Source organism: Silene latifolia, chromosome 10 (assembly GCF_048544455.1).
Source record: "Silene latifolia isolate original U9 population chromosome 10, ASM4854445v1, whole genome shotgun sequence".
NCBI classification, from domain to species: domain Eukaryota; kingdom Viridiplantae; phylum Streptophyta; class Magnoliopsida; order Caryophyllales; family Caryophyllaceae; genus Silene; species Silene latifolia.
Window position 1 is genome coordinate 156,493,574 of NC_133535.1, and position 21,650 is coordinate 156,515,223.

The 21,650-nt window shown below is 34.2% G+C and overlaps 2 protein-coding genes across 2 annotated transcripts in view; one reads left to right on the forward strand and one right to left on the reverse strand.

The window, feature by feature from the left end:
- LOC141606511 (jasmonate-induced protein homolog) overlaps positions 1-21,650 on the reverse strand; it is a 182,271-nt gene that overhangs the window by 30,391 nt on the left and 130,230 nt on the right. The window lies entirely within an intron of this gene.
- LOC141606498 (S-type anion channel SLAH2-like) lies at positions 10,898-15,694 on the forward strand. Its single transcript, XM_074425646.1, has 6 exons — positions 10,898-10,981; positions 12,105-12,286; positions 12,443-12,922; positions 13,240-14,010; positions 14,113-14,144; positions 14,975-15,694. The coding sequence occupies exons 2-6, from the start codon at positions 12,122-12,124 to the stop codon at positions 15,318-15,320; spliced, it is 1,794 nt and encodes a 597-aa protein (XP_074281747.1). The 5' UTR covers positions 10,898-10,981; positions 12,105-12,121; the 3' UTR covers positions 15,321-15,694.

Consider the following 21,650-nt stretch of genomic DNA (forward strand, 5'->3'; position numbering starts at 1 on the left):
ATTGATGCATCATGCAAGATGGATGAATTACTTAGAGACTTATATTAAAGAAGCCCATTCATTAGTTTATCTTCTTTTTTAATAAGATCGAATTATTTTAATTAAAGGTATACAAATAAGTGGGACGTGTGTATAAAAACGACAATGTACTAAAATTGGAGTTAGTGAGTGACGTCAGTACTCGGTACTACTCGACTAAGGGAGACAACCATAAAATCAGAATTGGAAAAAGAGAGAAAGACAACCAATGGAATGAATGAAACTACGTACGTACACAACTTTATGTCACAACTAGAATTATGCATGCGTACGTTCAACGGTTCAAGACCCTTTTACGCAAGCAATTATAGCCATGCACTATTGTACTCCAATTAATAAAGGTAATAGTAAGTTTCGTCCCTATGCAATGTGCTCAAAGTTTGTGATCGATCATTTTAGCCCTATTCTTTTGGGTTGAATCGAGCTGAAGTGAGCTGAACTGAACTGAATTAAATTGAACTAAATAAAATTGAATTGAATTACAATTTGTTGAGATGAATAGAGTTGAAATAAATTAAATTAAACTGAATGAAAGCTGAAAAAAACATGACTTTATACTCCTTGATTGCCGAGAAACATAATCAATGATATGATATTTCCGATGAAGACTTTAACTTAGATAATAATGATGATTAAGACTGAGATATTATAGTTTAACTACATGAAAGGGATGTGCTCGCTTTAGATAAAAAAGTAAAGACAGTTAATTTTATAAGTCCGTTTCATTCTGAAAACAATGAGTAATAAGAGGTAGTGGAGTAGCCACATATATGGTTGTGGGGTCTTGAGATCCCAGTCATCCCACAACTTTTCGACAATTAACGTTTTTTATCATTAAAATTTGTCCGTTTTGAAAATTTTATGTCTTTAAAACCCCGTAATAAAAAATGATTAATATTACATTAGAATAGACCTCACATATAAAAGATTCTAGCTCCGCCACTGATAAGAGAATTGAGTAACTATAAGGTACTTATATGTGAACATAATACGAGTTACTAACTACATACAGAGTACATTTCAAAACGATATCTCCTTTATTTATTGAATTATTGTATATTTGTATTAGCCTTACGCCTAATTTGACAAAATATATAAGATTGATTTTATGAATGTCAATTACGGAGTGCAATTTATTTTTTGGGATGAAAACTCCTTGAACTTATAAGTTAGAGTGCTAAACTCGATCTCCTTCGTACGGGTACGTCCCAGGTCCGATAACAAAACTTAACAAAAGACTTCAAAAAAATCAGTTCATCACTGCTAATTTGCTACTAATGCTTACCATTAGATAGCAATCATACCATCAGCATCCATATTTAATAAGGTTTGGCTAAATCACTCTCTAAGTCTCAATAACTTTATCATTTTAACTCCATAATTCAACCCATCGATTTAGCCATTTTTGTTTTCTTTTGTTTTGGTGAATTCCATGCCATAAATATTCGGCTTGCTTGTCACATTTCACTGTAAACCAACTAACAAAATGAGTACGAATTCATTTTTTCAACTACTAGCAAATTAGACAAAATAAAATGGGAAAACACGGTGTTGTATGTATCACTGTATGTAGGGATGACAATGGAGTTTAGAATGTGCCTAGATTCAACAATTGGATCTGGATCGTAATATTTTGGATTTAGTGAAAAAGGATAAGAATCAAACGATCCATGTGTAAAAAACGGATCCGAATATGGATCATGCGATCTAGATGTAGATCTACCCTTAAATCCATTTTTATTTCATTTTTAAAAAAAAAAAATATATTAAGTTAAATAACAACATGTTTATCCTATATATCTATACAAGTTGGTGTACGAAAATTCAAAGGCGTAAATATATCTTAGACCACACACACAATAATATTATAAGAATCTAAATAATATCAGAACCACAAATATAACAGGGTTCACCAATCTAACTACGTCCTTAGTGCAATTGCACTAAGATTTTATTGATCACTCCGAAGAAAAATACAATAAGAATAATATACACAAGAGAATTACACACTCTTAATTATTACCCTTATTGTTTTACGTTGAGGTGATAACTTAACAATAAGTTCCTCACATATTTATATTATGTGTGTTGTAACGGAGGCGTCCCGTTACCTAATAGTTAGTTGATTAGGGTGATAAGAACAAAATATAGCGAATAATAAATAAAGATGGCACACAGATATACGTGGTTCACCAGTAAAATAACTGGCTACGTCCACCCTGAAGGAGAGCAAATTCACTATTGTGGAGATAATAGTACAAAAGTAGACTGATATACGCGCGCTCGATATGAGCCAAAAGTATACCCTATTCTACCAACAAAATAGTAATCTCAAAGGAACAAAAGAGACTACCCAAACGAGATAAAGGACAAACGATCTTGTGGCCGCCAAGATCCGAACAGACTCCTTCAATCTCCAAATTCGATTTACGTCAATCTACTCCGAGCCCGAACAAATGAAGCTTCCTCTCCGGAGGGAACCTCACAAATCGACTCTCATAAGATTGTGCTCACAAAAATACTATCTCCACCTCCTTAATTAACCTAGACTAATACAAGGGCTTTTATATAGATTTATTATTCTACCCTAAATAAGATATCTAGACTAATTAGGAAACAAAGACTATTAGGAAATTAATAAACTAATTTCCTAAACCAAATACACCAAACTCACGTATGAAACTAGCATAAAGACCAAATATAAGGAAATCCCAAGTGGAACCCACACCCACTAAAATTTCCAAGAACCCTTAAACATAGGACGTTTCCTATGTAAAGATCACTTACGTGAAATACTACTTGGCTTTTGCTGTTTCTTCTTCTTGCCTTAACTTGGTCCGTCTTTGACACAAATTTAAGGCACAAATTCCTAACAATGTGAATTGCCAAATAAACATCCTGCTATTTCTCCTTCATCCAAAAAATAGCTTCGTTGTGTTTTACATCACCATAAACCTTTTCTTGGCATAGAAGAAATTAATATTTAATTCAACAGTGGATTATTAGTTGACTTATGTTAAGGTTAGACAGATACTTCCGTTTTAAATGTGAATTTGTGTTAAAAAAATTGCCATGCCTAAATCAACATTTTATAGGTTAAGAGTAGATGTTTTTAAGCCAATTGCATGAAGAGTTTTGTTTCACGTTCACAAAACAAAATAAAAAAATAAATAGATGATTGATATAGGAGTACTAAACACTATATTTAAATAATTTTTTGTGTGTTTTAAATGAAACGTAAGACTAGTCTAAATATAAGGAGTAAGAAAATTTAAACCTGAAGCCTCTTATTTCTCTGTCTTTACCTTAATCACTAAACGAAGACATTTATTTACTTTATAACCACGGGACTCGACATCTCAAATCGGAGACAAGCTCTATTATGATGACGATAAACCAATATCCCCTCATGACAAAAGAAATGTGAATAATGTAAAAAAGTAGATTAGAAAATTAGGTACTACCAACTTACCATGTATAGTACACCATTAAGAAATAACATAATGTTATCGTTTACCAAAATTTGATATTGTTAAGTCTTCGTTAGATGAAAGTGGTGGCCATTAGACATCTTTTTTCTTGCTACATTGATCATCATTTGCTACAACTTCTCAAATAACAGTCTCCCCACTATTTATAAAAGTTGAAATAATTAATTTATGCAAATTGTTTACATTTTCAAATGACTTAAGTTAGGTTTTTGAAATGACTAACGTGATTCACAATAGTCACAAAATTATATGTACGGATCGGAGTTATTTGTTATCTACATTAGGGTGAGATTATCAGTTAGACTCTCACCAGTCTTAAAACTCTGCCACAATAACTTTTCACTAACTTTTTTTTTGGAGGAACTTTCCACTAACTTTTACTCCCTCCCAGTCAATATAATGTTCTCTCTTTCCCAAAACGGATTATTCAAGTAATGTTCCCCTTTCTATTTTTAGAAACTTTTACTCTTATTTTATTCATTCCTCTCTCCTATCACCAAACCCCACACAACTCTTTTACTCCTATTTTATTATTTTCCTTTATGTTTTGGCCCCACAATTCTTTATTTAACTACTAATAATTCATTCCTCTCTCCTATCACCAACCCCACACAACTCTTTTACTCCTATTTTAATATTTTTCCTTAAGTATCGTGCCATTATCAAAGGGGAACATTATGACGACTGGGAGGGAGTATTATTCTTCATTGTTCAGACTCATCTCAGACTCACCTCAGACTTTATACATTATTTGTCAGATTCACCCCAGACTCGACTTTTACATACCACTTTTTTTTTTAACAAAAAGAAATGACACATGTTGTATGCTCATTGGATACTTTCTCTTCAGTGTGGGGTCAAGACTCGCCCAAAGTCTTAAGTTGAGTCTTGTATTTCCAAGACTCAACTTAAGACTTTGTCAAGACTAGGGTAGATTATTGTTAGTCTTGAGTGAGTCTTGTCTCAAGACTTACCAAAATCTTGTCTCAAAATTACCAATAATCTTACCCTTATTTCTACATACCAATTATTAACCGGTTTATTTAGACTAAATAAGTAATACTAACTCGATCCAATCTAAACTAAAGTCACCTAATGCAAAAAAGTGAAAGGACGATCTTAATAAAAAGTTGATTTTTATGATGAAAAACGCGAAAGTAGTATAATGGTTCGTTATATGGTACTATATATATTGTCGGATTATCGGTTACAATCTACCCGACTCGATAAAATCATTCTCTTAAAAACCGTACAATATTCAAATACCATCTCACGAAAGGCTGTATAATGAATAGATTAAAAATATTACTTCATACTTGGATGTATCATGTATATAAATCTAGCAAAGCAAGTCCCTCAATTTTGAAGCATACTCAATCTTATCGCGCTACGTAGTTACCTTGCATTATTATTCATCACGGGAAAGAAGTGTCTTGGATGTTTCCATGCATGTTTTGTGCATTATCTTCTGTCCACAGCAAATATCCATTCTATACCCATACACTGGACCGTGTGGGGGTGTAGACTACGAGTTCCACTCCTCGGTTAAGGATCTTTTTATGAGAAGGTTTTACGTGAGACTTGTTACTAAAAGTTAGAATTTTATACAATTATCTATTAGTTTTTTTGTCAGAAACTACCTTTTATTTAGGGTCATTTGTGAACAACTACCTTTCATTTTATTTTTGGCTTTCAACTACCTTTCATTTATTCATTTTGCGAAAGACTACCAAAAATCCACTTCCGGCGAAAAAAAAAATCAACTTTCCGGCGTTGACTTACCATTTCATGTTGACTCTAACTCTTTACTTCATAACCCTAATAATCGATGATAAAGATTGATTAAACCCAACATTAATCACCTCAATTTGTTTATCACTTACCCTTAACATGGTAAATAATTCTTCAACAATAATGATCTATTATGGCCTTGTTGGCAAAATTAACTCCTAGTGTTAATTATTCGAAAATGATCATGGATTCACTCTTAGAATCACTTGTGTGCTACTATCTTATTAGTTTTCGTATACCTTCCATCTTACCATGAAGAGAGAAAGAAGGTACTTTAATATGACTTAGATGGATAGTAGGTTGATGAATCATGAGTAGTCTATAAGGTTGTTGAACTGTAAGGGTGAAGGTGAAAGTGGTAGTAAAGGTGACGACGGAGATGAAGATTGAGATGGTTAATGCGTTGGTATTGCTTTGAACAAACTTTTGATAAGGTGTTGAGCATGGAGATGAGCTTTTTCGGATTTTGTTGGGTGAACAAAGAGAGAAATATGGGTTTTATGTGTGAAAAAGGGAGAAAAGAGCAAGTCAACGCCGGAAAGTTGACTTTTTTTCGTCGGAAGTGGATTTTTGGTAGTCTTTCGCAAAATGAAGAAATGAAAGGTAGTTGAAAGCCAAAAATAAAATGAAAGATAGTTGTTCACAAATGACCCTAAATAAAAGGTAGTTTCTGACAAAAAACCCTAAATTTTAAGGTCAAAATTTGATCAAAAATTTAAATTTGGAAAATAAAATCATATTTCATATTAATTGGTTATTAATACTCAATAGTCAATACTTGCTTTAAATTAAAAAAAAAAAAATTAAGAATTTGCAGTTATACTCCGAGTGATACTCAAATAATACCACCCGATGGCAACGTCTCATTTTTCACATTCACTCAGTGACTCAGCTTAATCTGGCCGATAAATACTACCGAGTATATCCTCAAACACAACATCAACTACTGCTTGTACGTTTGATCTCCCAACCACATAGAGTAATGGATTATTTATGAATTACGGTACAACTTGATTGATGTTTTTTTTGTAAACGGAATTTCCCATGGTACCCCTTAATTTTGTCAGATTTCCCATGGTACCCCTGCTTTTAAGAATCTGCCCATGGTGCCCCTGAGATTTCATTCTTGTGCCCATGGTACCCCTTAATGTAACCGCCGTTAAATAGACGTTAAATGTTGATGAGTTGGCAATAATTAGTAATAAAAAATTAGGAATAAATATGAAATAAAAATAAAAATTTGGACATTTCCCATGGTACCCCTATGTTTTATACATTTTCCCCCAAATATCATAAGTTATAAAAAAGAAGAACTATGTTCTACCATTTCAACTCACCAATCAAAAAATTAAAAAGTTCATGCATTTGAGAAGAGTGTTTGTAGAAAATTAATCTTGGCTAATTTGGCTATGTAATTCGGTAGAAGAAGCTCAACAAATGTCCAACATGACAATGTTAGCTAAAAAAATTTGAAGAATAAATTTAGTTATGATGACATGAAGGCAAATATGAAACTTCTGTCCAAAATCCTACTTTACTTTAACATAAAAGTAACATTGATTATTTACGTGTTGATGTTGAGAGAGTAAATTGAGATGACACATAGAATGATAGCAAAATGATCGCTTATCACGTTATTACATTGATCAAATCAAGAGTTAGTGGGGAAATTGTATAAACTCAATGGTACCATGGGAAAATTCTTAAATTTTAAGGGATATCTGGGGAAGAATGTATAAATCACAAGGGTACCGTGGGAAAATGCATAAACTTTTATTTTTTCAACAAATTATGAATATTAAATTGATTTTCTCATCAAGCTAATCTATAATTAATATTGCCACGTCATCACAAGTTAACGCCCCTTTAACGGCAGTTACGCTAAGGGGTACCATGGGCACAAAAATGGAACATCGAGATTATCAGCAGATTCTTAAAAAATGCGAGTCTGCAATTTAAATCGACAAAATTAAAATGCATGGGAAATTTCCGTTTTGTAAAATTAACGTTTTGTTTTGGTAAGATTAGCATGACAAAAACAAAACAAGTACGTAACACAAAATCTAATTAAAAAAACAGCTGGGGATATCAAATGGAGTAGATTATATACGTTGAATATTGATACTGATTACTGTTAGCTGTTCCCGGAACTTTGGTCTTTTTCTCATTTATTTACTCTTTTAGGACCAAGTACAACTATTTTGACTTTTTTTTCCTTCTAATTTGATTGATAATAATGACTTCATTCATTTAATAAAAAATCGGAAAATTCACACAGTATCATTGAGATTTGATATTTTGCACGAAATATCCAATTTTTTATCTGGAAAAAACATCAAGAGGTCATAACTCGTGTTTATGAGCTTAGAAAGTGGCGATTTTTGTAAGTCAGAAAGTGGCGATTTTGTATGAAACAATACAAAATTATGTTATGAATTATCAATTCTTATGTTTTTGTTAATATTATATAGATTTAGGGCAAATGCCAAATAGAGTAATCCATATTGCAAATTCAAGAATATTTCTACGGATGTTTTCTCCTAATAACATAAATTATGGTTATTGAATATGGAAAGTATTTCTACGGATGTTGTAAATTCGAATCCTCCATCCTGTCTTTATTGTGGCGAACTTATGTTGTTTTTGACATTAAAATAACCATAATTTATGTTATTAGGAGAAATTATCAACCAATCAACAAAAAATAACTTATAATTATTTGGCTTTTATTGCATTTGGTTTTCATGTTTTATAGTTATTTCACATTTTAATTTTTATTTACTTTGATGCCAGCATGATTTTATACCGGTATCATGTTTAGACACTTAACAACTTTACCCGTTAAATTAGCTGACAGACTTACAATTATATGCATAAAGAATAAGTACATCTATTTTCCAAGGTGTTTAGTAAATAGCTACCGAGTATGTTCTAAATACTTCATTAATTAATTACACACACCAAATGCGAATTGTGTTTTTTATATATAACTACGACCATTTATTTTTTAAGATTAATGATTTCGTTTGTCGAAACTGAATTTTAATTTAAATTATGCTAATGCTAATCGGTTGACATGGCGTATTTGATGTTAAGCTTTGACGGTAACAAAAAAAAAAAATAGGTTGAGTGAACGACGATAGATTGACGGTTTGTCGAGATGTTCGACGTCTATTATTTGCATGCAAAGTGATAGTTACAAAAATATTATTGTTATAATGCTATTAGTTTATTATATATTTTGATTAAACAATGATAATGATTTGGTAGAATTACACATTATTACGATTTACGCATGGCCAATCAATTTTCATATACTGTATTTAGCCGCTTTCTTTATATTGGGGTGACGTTATATTTTCTTTTAAGTAATGTTCATGTCAAAACTCACAAGAAACGTGGTGTTTGATAAGTAGTAAGTACAAATTTGGTTTCTTAATTAAAAATAGTGCCATTTTACAAGAACATTAAAAAATGTCGTCTTATATATTATATACCGTGTTAATATTCATTTTAATATTATCAGCACCTATTTTAGTTACTATGTATATTATTCTTAGCATTATTTTGAATTGTGCATTTTTGCATCACTATTTTATTATTGATATATATAATGATCTTATTAGCTAATTCATTATACAGAGTACGTTTTATTTCATCGATGATCATTTTACGATTGAAAGTGGTCGTTCTTTTTGTAACGAGCGGTTCAATGCTAAGTTATTGAGAAATGGTTAGACTTTAGGTCATGTTTGTTGGGCTTAATTTCAGCTCACTTCAGTTTAGCTAAGTTTAGCGTCATTAAATTTAGTTAAATTTAATTTAGCTCTATTCAATTTACTTTAACTACTCCATTAAATCCAGTCTAGTTCAATTCAGCTCAACGCAACTTCATTTCAGCCCGGAATGATATGCCTTGGCAGTAGCTAGTCGTTATTCATTGAGTGCCTTTCAAATCTCTGATTTATATAAGAAAAATAACTGTCATAAAAAATGAAAATGGTAAATATATTTGACAATAAGTCTTGTTTAAGTATTATAATATTAAATCTTTTGTGAGGTGTTCTTATCTTTCACTAATGTATAGGAGTATGTTAATTCACTTTATTATTACCTAAAGCTTCGATTAACATGTAAAAGTGTCGTCCATTACGGCCTAATAGTAATTTCCACTGTAAAAGTGTGTAAGGATTTAAGTCCTTATCTTATGGTCTATTATCAATGGGCCATATAAACTTTAGGTAATTTGAGGATTATATATTTATATTACTTGTGGAAATATAGTCAATTTTACTTTGAAGAGTCCAAGGGACGTTAAAAAAATACTCCGTAACATTATTTCATGTTTTACTTAATTTATATGAAGGAATATATTATCATAATTCGCTTTCTTAGAAAAGTCGTCAAGAGTAATAATTGGAATTTGTCTTATTATTTGACAAAATAAATGATATTACTCTCATACTCTGTCTATCTTTTATATTTTTATTTTTATTTTGAATAAAAGAAATACGTTTATAAAAAAATTAAAAAATAAACGTTACATCTTTCATCTTACACATGAACTCTTCCCCTCCTCTTCTCCTTTTCGAGCAAAGTAGGAAGACCTAATACATTTAAGGGATTAGTTTACAGTTAACGAGGGCAAACAAGTAATGACATAATGTAAACTTGAAAGAAACTCGAAAATTATAGCTAAAACTTGCGAATTTTTTCTTGATGAGTGGAAGCGAGTACTCCTTCCCTCCCTTTCAATTCCGCCAATGCTTCGAATTATTCCGACCCATATAACTATTTTTTGTACTTTGTTACTTACTCAATCCGATTCGTACCTATTTCCCTAAAATATGGTCTATAATAATGACAAATACACCTACACTACACCAACTTTTGCATAGCTGTCCAAAAAAATCCAAGTTGAATAGCTTTTCTTGTCAAAATATAGTTTGCTTAAACGTTCACTTTCCATGATTTATGTTCTAGAAATCATAACTAACGTCATAGTCAAAAAAAAAAAGACAAATTCTTGTTTAAGTTTAAGACGGTTCAGTTAGTATTATATATAGTGGCGGAGCCATGATTTATAATTAGGGGAAGGGGAATCTCAGCGAGGACGAACAATTAATGACCTAACGAAAACCTGAAAAAAATTCGAAGATTTTAGTTAAAACTTGCGAATTTTTTCTTGGCTAACGGGGGCAAGCGTCCCTGCTAGCCCCCTAAATCCGTTACTGAGTATAGATAAGACAAACACACAATGTATAGGAAAAGTAAAAGATTTGTCTTTAAATACTCAAGCAGATAATATTTAACATGTCTTAATATTAAGACGAATACTTCCGTTTTACGAGTGAGTAAATGCGAGAAAAAACCCTATATAAACAAACCAACTAGAGACTACATTAAACAAACGTAAGCCGTAGGAAATAACACAAAGTTCATTCTCTCCCTCACTATATAATCAAAGGCACGTGGTCCATTCCTTTGTAATGTTATAAAGACAGCCTGAATTTTTGGACTGTCTTTTGTACGTTAACTTCCCTTTAACTCTATTTTGTTCATCATTTCAGAATATTTGTTAGAGGAGAGAAACTCCTGAAATCTTGGTCTCTGACACAGTTGGATCTTCATTAGTTCATTACACCTGAAAATATTCCCAGGTATTTTTATTAAGCTATGCAATTCTCAACCCGTTTTCATTTTGCGTTATTTAGAAACCGTTTTATTTTTGTGTTATTGCTAACAAAGGCTTAGACTGTTCTAAGAGAATAATTCATGTCAGTCGACCCTGTTTATCTCGCAATTTATGATGAGAACCCTTTTAAACGGCTATATACGGAGTACTTTCTCCGTCCAAATCATTCCGTTCAAAGTTGAAGAATTTCTTCTCGGTCTTTTACCTTTTAGTCCAACTTTGTGTAAGTGTTGAATTTTCTAGAATGTATGACTGCATGCAGTCTGCAGATTTAATCTATAAAGCACTAAAATGAAGAAAGTGAATGATTCAAAAAGTATAGTCAACAGACTCCTTACTTGAATGTATGTGTGCTATAAAATTCTACTACTTGCTACGTAAACAAATGATTTGGACGGAGAAAGTATTATTCGGTATGTTTAAAGTTCAAATATCGTCAGTTTTGAAAGTTCTATAAAAGTTTAATTTTGATAGTAACATTTTTGTAATATATTAAGAAAGTTGAGGAACACAAATTGAATTAAACTACTACAGTAAAATAGTTAATGGAACTTTTCTACTTGTACCTGTCTGTCTCACCTGTTTTTCTTACCAAACTCAAGACTATTTTTTTTAGTTACACTTACCTGTATGTTTTTTCCATTTACAGTTAGTAAAGTCAAATGTAAAGTTCCAAAAAATCCTCCTATACCTGGTGCTAATATTCTATTCTAAAATTGAGGTGGTGAGATTCGAACCTGTGACCTTGTGGTTACATTGGCTCTGATACCATGTCAATAAACCATCTCAACCAAAAGTTTAAGCTAATGGTTTGAGTCCGAAGATCGGTTTTATAGTCCAACACATAGTACTAGCATATCAGCATATGCAATTTTAATAGGAGTCGTCTGAAAAGCGCCTTATTTGTTCGCTCAAACACAAGGATAAGACCGTGTACATTCTATAATTTAAGACTATTTTCTAGATGGTATTGATAATGCATATGAAATGATCCAAGACTCCAACTTTTAATTGATGCATTGATTATCTAATTATTTTCCTGTAAAAATCTCTGTATGAAACTAATTAAATGTTATGCTTTTCGGCAGTAAAACTTGTTAAGGAAATGGGAGAATATGCGGCTTCTGGATCACAGCCACAGGAACCAAAGGCGGTTCCATCACTTCTTCAGGTGATATCATCTAGAGATATAGCCGGCTTTGATACAATTGATGAAGGAAACGAGAACGTCAGCATAAACGTCTCCGTCTCCTTTAGCCCAACTGCTAATGTAAGCCTACTGGTTAATAGGAATAATTATAATAGTTGGGCTTTAACCATCACCTGGTCTTACTAATTTTTCTACCATATGTCCGATGATTTCATTTTTTACGAGGTATTCTCATAGTAACTGAGATTACTGATATATTTTTCGCTGTTTTCGCAGGAAACAGAAGATGCCTGTCAACCAACTCATTCTGAGAGAGTTGAGTCCATTTCCCTGAGCATGCCAGTCACGCCCACCGGACATTTACTCACCCCCCGAAAAGTTTTCTTCACTGAAAATCCACAGGACACGCCTTTCAAAGAAACTGAACATGGTTCTGAGACTGCAAATTCGACACCTCAGACAACATTTTATTCGCAACCAACGCCTAAAAGTGTCAGTGGGAATAGCACGCCACATAAATACTTAGGCTCACAAACAAGGAGTCCTCACGGTGATCGAGTAAGGGATCCTAGGTTCGATTCATTCAAGACGTGGTCTGGTAAGCTTGAAAGACAGTTATCTCATCTTCGTGGAAAACCTACAGAACCTGAACCAGAGCACAACAAACTTGATAATGATCCTGAGATTCCTGACGGAGTCTTGCCTGTGGATCGGTATTTTGATGCATTAGAAGGACCAGAATTAGACACTCTTCGCGTAAGTTGATTACACTATTTTCACCTTTTTATAAATTTATAGGCGGGAGCTTTTAACGCACTACAATAAATTTACATTCTTCTGCAGGCATCAATAATTTTGCGAAGTTATTGAGCTTAATAATTATTCTGTTAAGCTCAATAATTTTGTACCATAGCTCGATAATTTTGTTAATAGAGCTCGACAACTTTGTAACAACACTCAATTACATTGACTAAGTAGTTGTATATACAACCAGTTGTATAATACATTAACTGTTAACGCACTACAGTAATGTTGTTATGTGACTAATCGGAGTTAAATACATTCTTCTGCAGGCATCAGAAGAGTTGATGCTCCCAGACGACAAAACCTGGCCGTTTCTTCTACGCTTTCCAATCTCCTCATTTGGTATATGTCTCGGCGTAAGCAGCCAAGCCATTCTATGGAAAACACTCGCTACATCAACTTCGACAAGTTTCCTACACGTTAGCCCTATCGTAAACTTAGTCCTATGGTCCATCTCAGTTGCCCTTGTCATCATAGTATCCTTAATCTATTCCCTAAAACTTATTTTCTATTTTGAGGCGGTTCGTCGTGAGTATTACCATCCTATAAGGGTAAACTTCTTCTTTGCACCTTTCATAGCCCTTCTCTTCCTACTCCTAGGAGTCCCTCCCTCAATTGCCACAAATCTTCCCCATACCCTTTGGTACGTGTTTATGACTCCGTTTCTATTCCTCGAGCTTAAGCTCTATGGTCAATGGATGTCAGGAGGAGAACGTAGACTGTCGAAAGTGGCTAACCCTTCAAACCATTTATCAGTTGTTGGTAACTTTGTTGGAGCTTTATTGGGTGCATCTATGGGACTAAAGGAAGGACCTTTGTTTTTCTTCGCGGTTGGATTAGCTCATTATACTGTCTTATTTGTAACTCTTTATCAGAGACTTCCTACGAATGCTACACTTCCTAAAGAACTGCATCCTGTTTTCTTCCTGTTTGTTGCTGCGCCTAGTGTCGCGTCTATGGCTTGGGCTAAGATCCAAGGCTCTTTCGATTATGGAGCTCGTATTGCTTATTTCATTGCCTTGTTCCTCTACTTCTCTCTTGTAAGTATATTCATCACCCAAAAGTTTAATTACTAAATTCATAGTCTGTTATTCATGTGACGCGTTTCTGAACCACTCCCTTTCGTAATCTTGTTTCCACAGGCTGTTCGGATCAATTTCTTTCGCGGTTTCAGGTAAAAATTTCTTCCTTAACATTATTCATATCCAGTTATTTACTGCAGGCAGTCGGGTCATGTCAGGTCGTGTTTATTAAGGTTTATGTCATATTTTGGTTAAAAAAACGTAGAATACGTGTCAAAAAAGTCATTCAGGTTAATTCAAATCGGGTCATTCCAGATAGGATCAGTACATGGTGGTGGGTAGACCTGTCAAAACTCAACCGACCCGACCCATTTTTCGACCCGCGACCGGTTTGACCCGAACCCGAAATAACCCGTTATTTTAGGGTCCAGACCCGACCCGTTGGGTCAAGGTAATTCATGAATTTTATTAAAATATTAATATTTATATATTATATTTGAAAAAATAGTTAAAAAATTAATTTTTTTATTACTTAAAATTACACACAACTAAAAGGTCAATTTTAAATAACTTTTATAATATTTAATAATAAAATAATTATTAAAAAAACATTATTTTAATAATTATGTCCATATAATTAATGTAAAACTTGAATATAATTAAAATATTAATTTTAAATATGTTTTACTTTTTTTTAAAATATTTTTTAATTAAAAAAATCGTTTAAAAAAGACGTTAAAAATTATTTCTTGACCCGTATTCTAACCCTAACCCGACCCGTGACCCGTTTGACCCGACATGTATTCAACCCGGCCCGTATTCTGACCCGACCCGCCCGACCCGTTTGACAGGTCTATGGTGGGGTAAATGGGTAATGTCGAGGCCAACTACTGGTCGGATCGAGTCAAAATAGAAGTTTCATTTTTTTTTCTTTTCGGATCAGTTTTGTCCGGTCTGCTAATTTCAGTTCGTAATATTGCAGGTTTTCATTAGCATGGTGGGCATACACATTCCCAATGACAGGAGCAGCAGTAGCGACAATAAGATACAGCAATGAAGTACCAAGCTGGGTATCACGAACCCTAGCCCTAGTACTTACAGCAGTCGCTACACTCGTAGTAACAGGCCTGCTCGTAACCACTCTGCTTCATGCCTTTGTATTCCATAATTTATTTCCAAATGACATCGCTATAGCTATCAGTGACAGGCCGCCTAAGTCCCGTAAAAGATGGTTTCACTTGCGAAGTGGCAGCTCTGATACTAAAGAAATCGAGAATTACTTGAAGTTTGTTACGAGTGATTCTAAGGACTTGGAAGCTTCAGTGTAATTAACCTCCTCATGACTACCATACGTCGTCTATGTTAAGGGAATCGTTATTGGAAAGCCAATGAACTCTCTATCGTCGTTCAGACACAGTGAGAGAGGCTGCTAGAATATGATGAAATAAAATAAAATGTCTGTTGAAAAACACAATGCTGTATTGGATGGGTAAGGGTATGCACTGGCGCTAGTGCGCACAAGCCAAAGCGCTTGAGGCACTGGGGTAATGTTAGCGGTTGTTGGAGTAGTGAGAGTTTTTTGGTTTGTAATTTATGGATTTAGTGATAAATGTCTTGATGAGTATATGTAGTAAAAATTACTCGTAGTACCCAGTATTTGTTATCCGAGCTTAATTTTAGTTCACTTCAATTCAAATCGAAATGAACCAAGGCATAACTTGATAGATGAACCATCTCAACCAAAACCTTAAGGTGATGGTTGAGGCCCAACTATTATAAATATTCTTGTTACGCTCCCTCACTCAAATGCCTGTTGGGCTTGAAGAGTGGTTAGTTGTGCACCGGCTCCCCCGTACCGTGTGCTGGGTTTCCGGTTGCCAGGATTTGAACCCGTGACTTTCGGTCACACTGGCTCTGATACCATGATAGATGAACCATCTCAACCAAAACATTAAGTTGATGGTTGAGGTCCAACTATTATAAATATTCCTGTTATAACTCGCTCCCATTGAGCGTTAGTTTCGCTAGTCGAAAAAGGTTCCTTCCTATAACAATTGGCAATAGGATTATAGGAGACTGGAGAGTAGCTCATTCGTCAATGTAGAACGTACACTCACATGTAGGATGTAGCAGGGTCGTCAAATAAATTTGAGAGGCCCATTTCTCAAAGATCGTTTGAGGCCCATTTAGTGAAAAACAGAATATATTTGTAATGGATGGTACTTGAATATGGGATTTTAGCTACTAAATTCGACTCTAAAAAGTTGAAGGCCCCGGTTTTAAGAATCTTTTGAAATTGTTATTAGACGACCGCATATAACCATCTGCATGGTTAAGCTTAAGTTATCTTCACCAGACACAAATCTATACGAAGTGTAAGAAGACGGGACATTTAAACTTGCGATCTATCGCTAGGAGATTGTCTCCGTCTTGCAGCCTGTTTTTTTCTTTTTTTTAGAGCTTTGAATCAACCAAATCGAATCAATCGAATCGAATGGAGTCAATCAATCAAATCGAAATAATCAATCAATGGAGCTGAATCAATCAATCGAATCAATGGAGTCAGAGCCGATCAATCGAATCAAGTAGCCGAAATGAATCGAATCAATCAATAAAGTTCTAATTGAAATTTGAATCAATCAAATAATCATATTAATATTAATAATAATAATATTTAATATTATTGTTATTATCAACTGTACTAATAATAATATTCATAGTATAATACTATTTATACTAAAATTAATATTTTTAAGAAAAAAAATTATAATATTATACTCCTCTGTCCTTAATTTGTTGTTCTATTTCATTTTGGGGTGTCTCATTCAATTATTGTTCTTTCTATTTTAAGAATGAACTTGATGAGCAATTTGATCATTCACACTCAATTTGGTCCGCTTGTCATTTATAATTGGCCCCTCCTCTTTCCTTGGTCTTTGTGCCAAAAACCAAAGGACAACAATTGACCGGGATAGAGGGAGGAGTATATGAATAATCATAAATTATAATAATGAAAAAATAGTAATTTTTTACTAATAATATTCTTAATAACAATAATAACTAATAATGTCAATATTAATAATGATATTAGTAAAAATAATTGTTTCAATAAAAACACTCAAGTAAGCGTTGCTCGAATCCGGCCGGGTCAACGCGCTCCTTTCAGACGATGGCACCTCGAACCTAGGCTTGCTCTCTCCGGATGGATCTTTCACGCGTAACAAATAGGGCCTCGGAGGGTTCGCAATAGGTCCTTCTCTGATGCCTTACGATACTGTGGATAGTTGGGACCTTGCTTGAAGCTAAGGTTTAAAATGCCTTCAGTAGCTCGAGTAGTCTTACTTCTAGAGAGAGGAAGTTGTTGGTGAGAAGTATTTTACCATTGATGGGTGAATAATGAGGTATTTATAGATTTCTATGTGTACCTCAAATGATGGTCAAAAGCATGGTTACCATATTCGCTATGAATACGCCTTATCGATTTGCGATTCGCTTATAGAAAATGTGTTATATGTATTTTCGATGAATCGCTTGATAGAATTCGCTTTTAACAATTCGTGATTCGTAGAGTATCAAGCGAATCCGTAACCATGTTGGCAAGCGTGTTGACTTGTATGACCCCGTATTGGCTATTGGGTCAAGTCGGTTGGGCGTGCCCCATCAATAATATTAATAATAAATGTTATTAATTTTAATAATAATACCAATAATTATAACAACCACAACAACAACAATACTAATAATAATAACAATAATAACAATAATAATAATAAATAATATTATTATTAACATTAATAACATTATTATTCATTTTAACAACAACAACAACAACAACAACATTATTATTCATTTTAATAATAATATTCATAATAATAATAATAATAATAAATAAATTATTAATAACATTATTATTAAATATAATAATAATAATAATAATAATAATAATAAAGAATAATATTAAAAAATAGTATTATTGATAACAAAATTAATAATAACTATTAAATTTAAGATGAGTAAAGGTAAAATGAAATTAACTTAATGGAATTGAATCAATCGAATCAATCAATCGAATGAATGGGTAGCTTGAATGAATCGAATCGAATTGAGTAATCAATCGAATCAATCGAATGGTGAATCAATCGAATCGAAAATCGAATCGAATCGAAATGAATTGAATCAAGTAGAGTGAAAATAAGCGGAAAGAAATCTTAGACTCTCAGCCACTAGACTAACGTCGCTACGACGATTTCGAAATCCAGCTTTTTAGTTTGTTAGAAATTTCTGCTTTAACGTCGTCACTATGTTCACTTTTTTTTTTGTAGTGGGGAAGTCATATGTCTGCTAATCAAATTTACAATTCGTTCTAGAAAAATCGTAAAATAATTATGTGATTGAAACTTAATTGCTATGGCAATTCACAAATAACTTTCATGGTGACCTATAAAATAAAGCAAAATTGACTGCTGAGTACTCCGTACGTTTTCTAGAACACGCTTATAGATTCCGTGAGGTCCATGTAGAGTTGGCCTTGGCCCTATTCCGACTTGATTTTATTTCGCTTAGTCTAGTCCATTTCAATAAAAAGTTTTCGAACAAGGTTTAACCCCTATCTTCAAATTTTGACCTCTCCACCTCCCGTTAGGGCAGAGTACGAATCGGGTATTTGATCTAAAATGTTAGTTCGGATCGGATATCCAAATTAGAAATCCTGAAGTTAGATATCCAATATCCAAACCAAATATCTCGGATATCCAATGTTCGGGTATCCAAAATAATCGGATCGGATGCGGATATCCATACTTTTGAATTTACTTTAAAATTAAGTTTGAACCACGATTATATTCATAGTTTTACATGATGATTTTCTTTCGTATTCTTATTCCAATGTTCTCGCTATAAAATTGAAGTACCACCTAGATATTTCTCTAATATTTTAAACATTAATTAAGTTGTTGTATCAAATAAAATTTTATTTTCTCAAAATTATACTAGAAAACTATAGTTTCGGATCAGATCGGATATCCAAATGTTTTAATTCTAATATCCATATCCAAACCAAAACCAAAGATTTCGGATCAGATATCCAAACCAAACTTAACTTTTGGATCAGATATCCAAAAAATTCAAATCGAATTTGGATCGGATATCAGATCAGTTTGGATAATCGGATTTTTTGCTCAGCCCTACCTCCCGTAATTGATTCTTGATTGGATGCGGGTTCTAAACCCGTAAAGCTATGAGACTATGAGTGACGGAGTGCCCAAAAGTTTTGCTTAGAACTCAAATGGGCCTTTGCATCGCACATTTGCACCATAGACTCCCTACTTTTTACCTGGCTGCTAAAGGCCGTCGACAAATTACTAAATATCGTCGACAATTTTAATGAACTTCCAAATTTGCCCCTCCCTCACACTCCCCCTAATATTTTCCTTTTTATTCAAAAACTACCTATCACATTCCAAATTTTGAAAAAAAAAAAAAAAACCGACTCAGATTTTGAAGAAAAAAAACCCGACACAAACGTATCGACCGCATCATTTCCGTCACGAATTCAAACATTCAACAAGGTATGTGATTCGAGATTAAAATTTTTTTTGTAGTATTTTGCTTAGTTTGTAAATGTGTGACGGAATTAGGATAGATGTCAAATTAGTGACGGAATTAGGATAGATGCTTTGAATTCAATCGGATTTAATCGTGTTACGCGAAAATCAAACGGAATAATCGAAACAATTAATCAAAAAAAAAAAAAAAAAAAAAAAAAGAACACGAAAATCTGGGCTGAGACGTTGGGTTTCTTCGTCCCAGACCCAGGCCAGACGAAGCCCTTGCTCGTCTCATGTGGCCTTTGGACGAAGGATTCCTTCGTCTGGGCTTTGTGTTGGACGAAGGAATTCTTCGTCTGGCCCAAATGTTGTTTTTTTTTTTTTTTTTTAAAAATAAATTTTTTTCCGTCTTGTTTTGTCGATGTAAAATATAATTTTTTTATAATAATTGTCGTTCGTGGCGAAGTCGTTGTAAATATATATTTTTTCCGTCTCGTTTTGTCGATGTAAAATATAAATTAATTATTACTAATAAACTTCTTTTGGGGATATTTTGTTTTTTTATTTATTTTTTAATTTACATAAACTTATATTTATAAATTCTTTGTTTTATTAATTTAAGTAATCAAGTTGTTGTAAATATATTTTTGTTGCGTCTCGTTTAGTTTACGTAAAATATTAATTAATTATTATTAATAAACCCCGTTCCGGGTTATTTTGTTTTTTTTTTAAATTTTTAATTTACTTAAACTTATATTTATAAATTCTTTGTTTTATTTTTTGGAATAGATGGCCGGTGGAGGAAATGACCGTCACGTTCGAGCTCGAAAGGGGCTCCGGTTTGAGTCCGAGGTTGGAGATGGTAGTCCGATTCGTGGACCGATGAGCGGGTGGAGGAGGAGCTGGTTCGGTCCCAGTGATGTGATAGGTGAGGAGGAGGCGGGTATTGAGCGAGTGCGTAGGGTGCCACGTAGACGGAAGGAGGAGGGGCGTTTCAGCGGAGGCCGGATGGTAGTTCTAGTAGTGTGGTGGCTCCGAAGAAGAAGTCGGGTAAGGATGTCTCTTGGTTGATCGATCATCGTGTTCTGGTGGTCCCGACTTTCCCCACGTGATTCCTAGCTTTGGGAGCCACATTGCCAACACCTTATGGTCGACTCCTAATGAGGTCGGTCGACCCGGTTTGACGGTTACCACCGGTTTGGTAAGACGAGGTTGTTGAGTTGTTGGCAACTCCTCCTACGTGCTTAAGACTATTTATGACCAGACCGGTCTTTCTCACCTATTAGATTCCATGGCCGAGAATTATAACATGCCCCTTATTTCTGCTTTTGTTGAGAGATGGCAACCCGACACCAACAGTTTTCACATGCCTTTTGGGGAGATGTCCATACTCCTTCACGATGTTGCGCAGATCTTAGGTGTTCGGGTTGATGGTAACTGTTGTAAGGTGGAGAGTAATGACGGGACGTTGGTGGATCCCCTTATGTATGTTTGTGGCTTTTTTGGGATTTCATCAGAGCAGTTGAGGTTGCCGTTAAACTCTAAGAAGAAGGTCCCTATTTGCAAGAGTAGGGGTATATTGGTAGATGCGGTTGTGAAACGGCGAGAGCTAATTGTGATGTTGTTTTTGCTCGGGGGTTTTTGGTCATGGTGTTGGGGTCGACACTTTTTGTCGACAAATCAGGTGATAGGTGTCGTCCTCAGTTGTTTCCTTTAGTGTATGATGCTGATGGTGTACACGACTACGCTGGGGGGAGCCGGTGTACTTGCCTTCATGTACCGACAATTGGGGTGGGCTTCACGTGCTTGTGTGAAGACTATTGGTGGTTGCTTGACTTTGTTGCAATCGTGGATCTATGAGTATTTTCCTATGTTCGGACCGGTCCACCTTCAAAGAATTGACCCTACTCAGCCTCGGTCGTGTTCTTGGAGATCCGTTGGTCCCTTCGCTCAAAATGCGGAGAAATTGTTGGAGTATCGGAGGTTGTTAGATGGTCTTACTTGTGCTTCCATTAGGTGGGATCCGTACGGGCCGCGTCGGGGAGTATCATCCTCGTACTTTGTATACTGGTTGTATTCGTTTCATGGACATAGCGGAGCCGTACCACTGAT

Bases quoted from the DNA above. Each gene is read 5' to 3' on its own strand.
- LOC141606498 (XM_074425646.1), top strand. From the start codon at position 12,122: ATGGGAGAATATGCGGCTTCTGGATCACAGCCACAGGAACCAAAGGCG. The intron at 12,923-13,239 runs GTAAGTTGATTA...ATTCTTCTGCAG, and splicing joins CAGAATTAGACACTCTTCGC to GCATCAGAAGAGTTGATGCT. The intron at 14,145-14,974 runs GTAAAAATTTCT...GTAATATTGCAG, and splicing joins AATTTCTTTCGCGGTTTCAG to GTTTTCATTAGCATGGTGGG.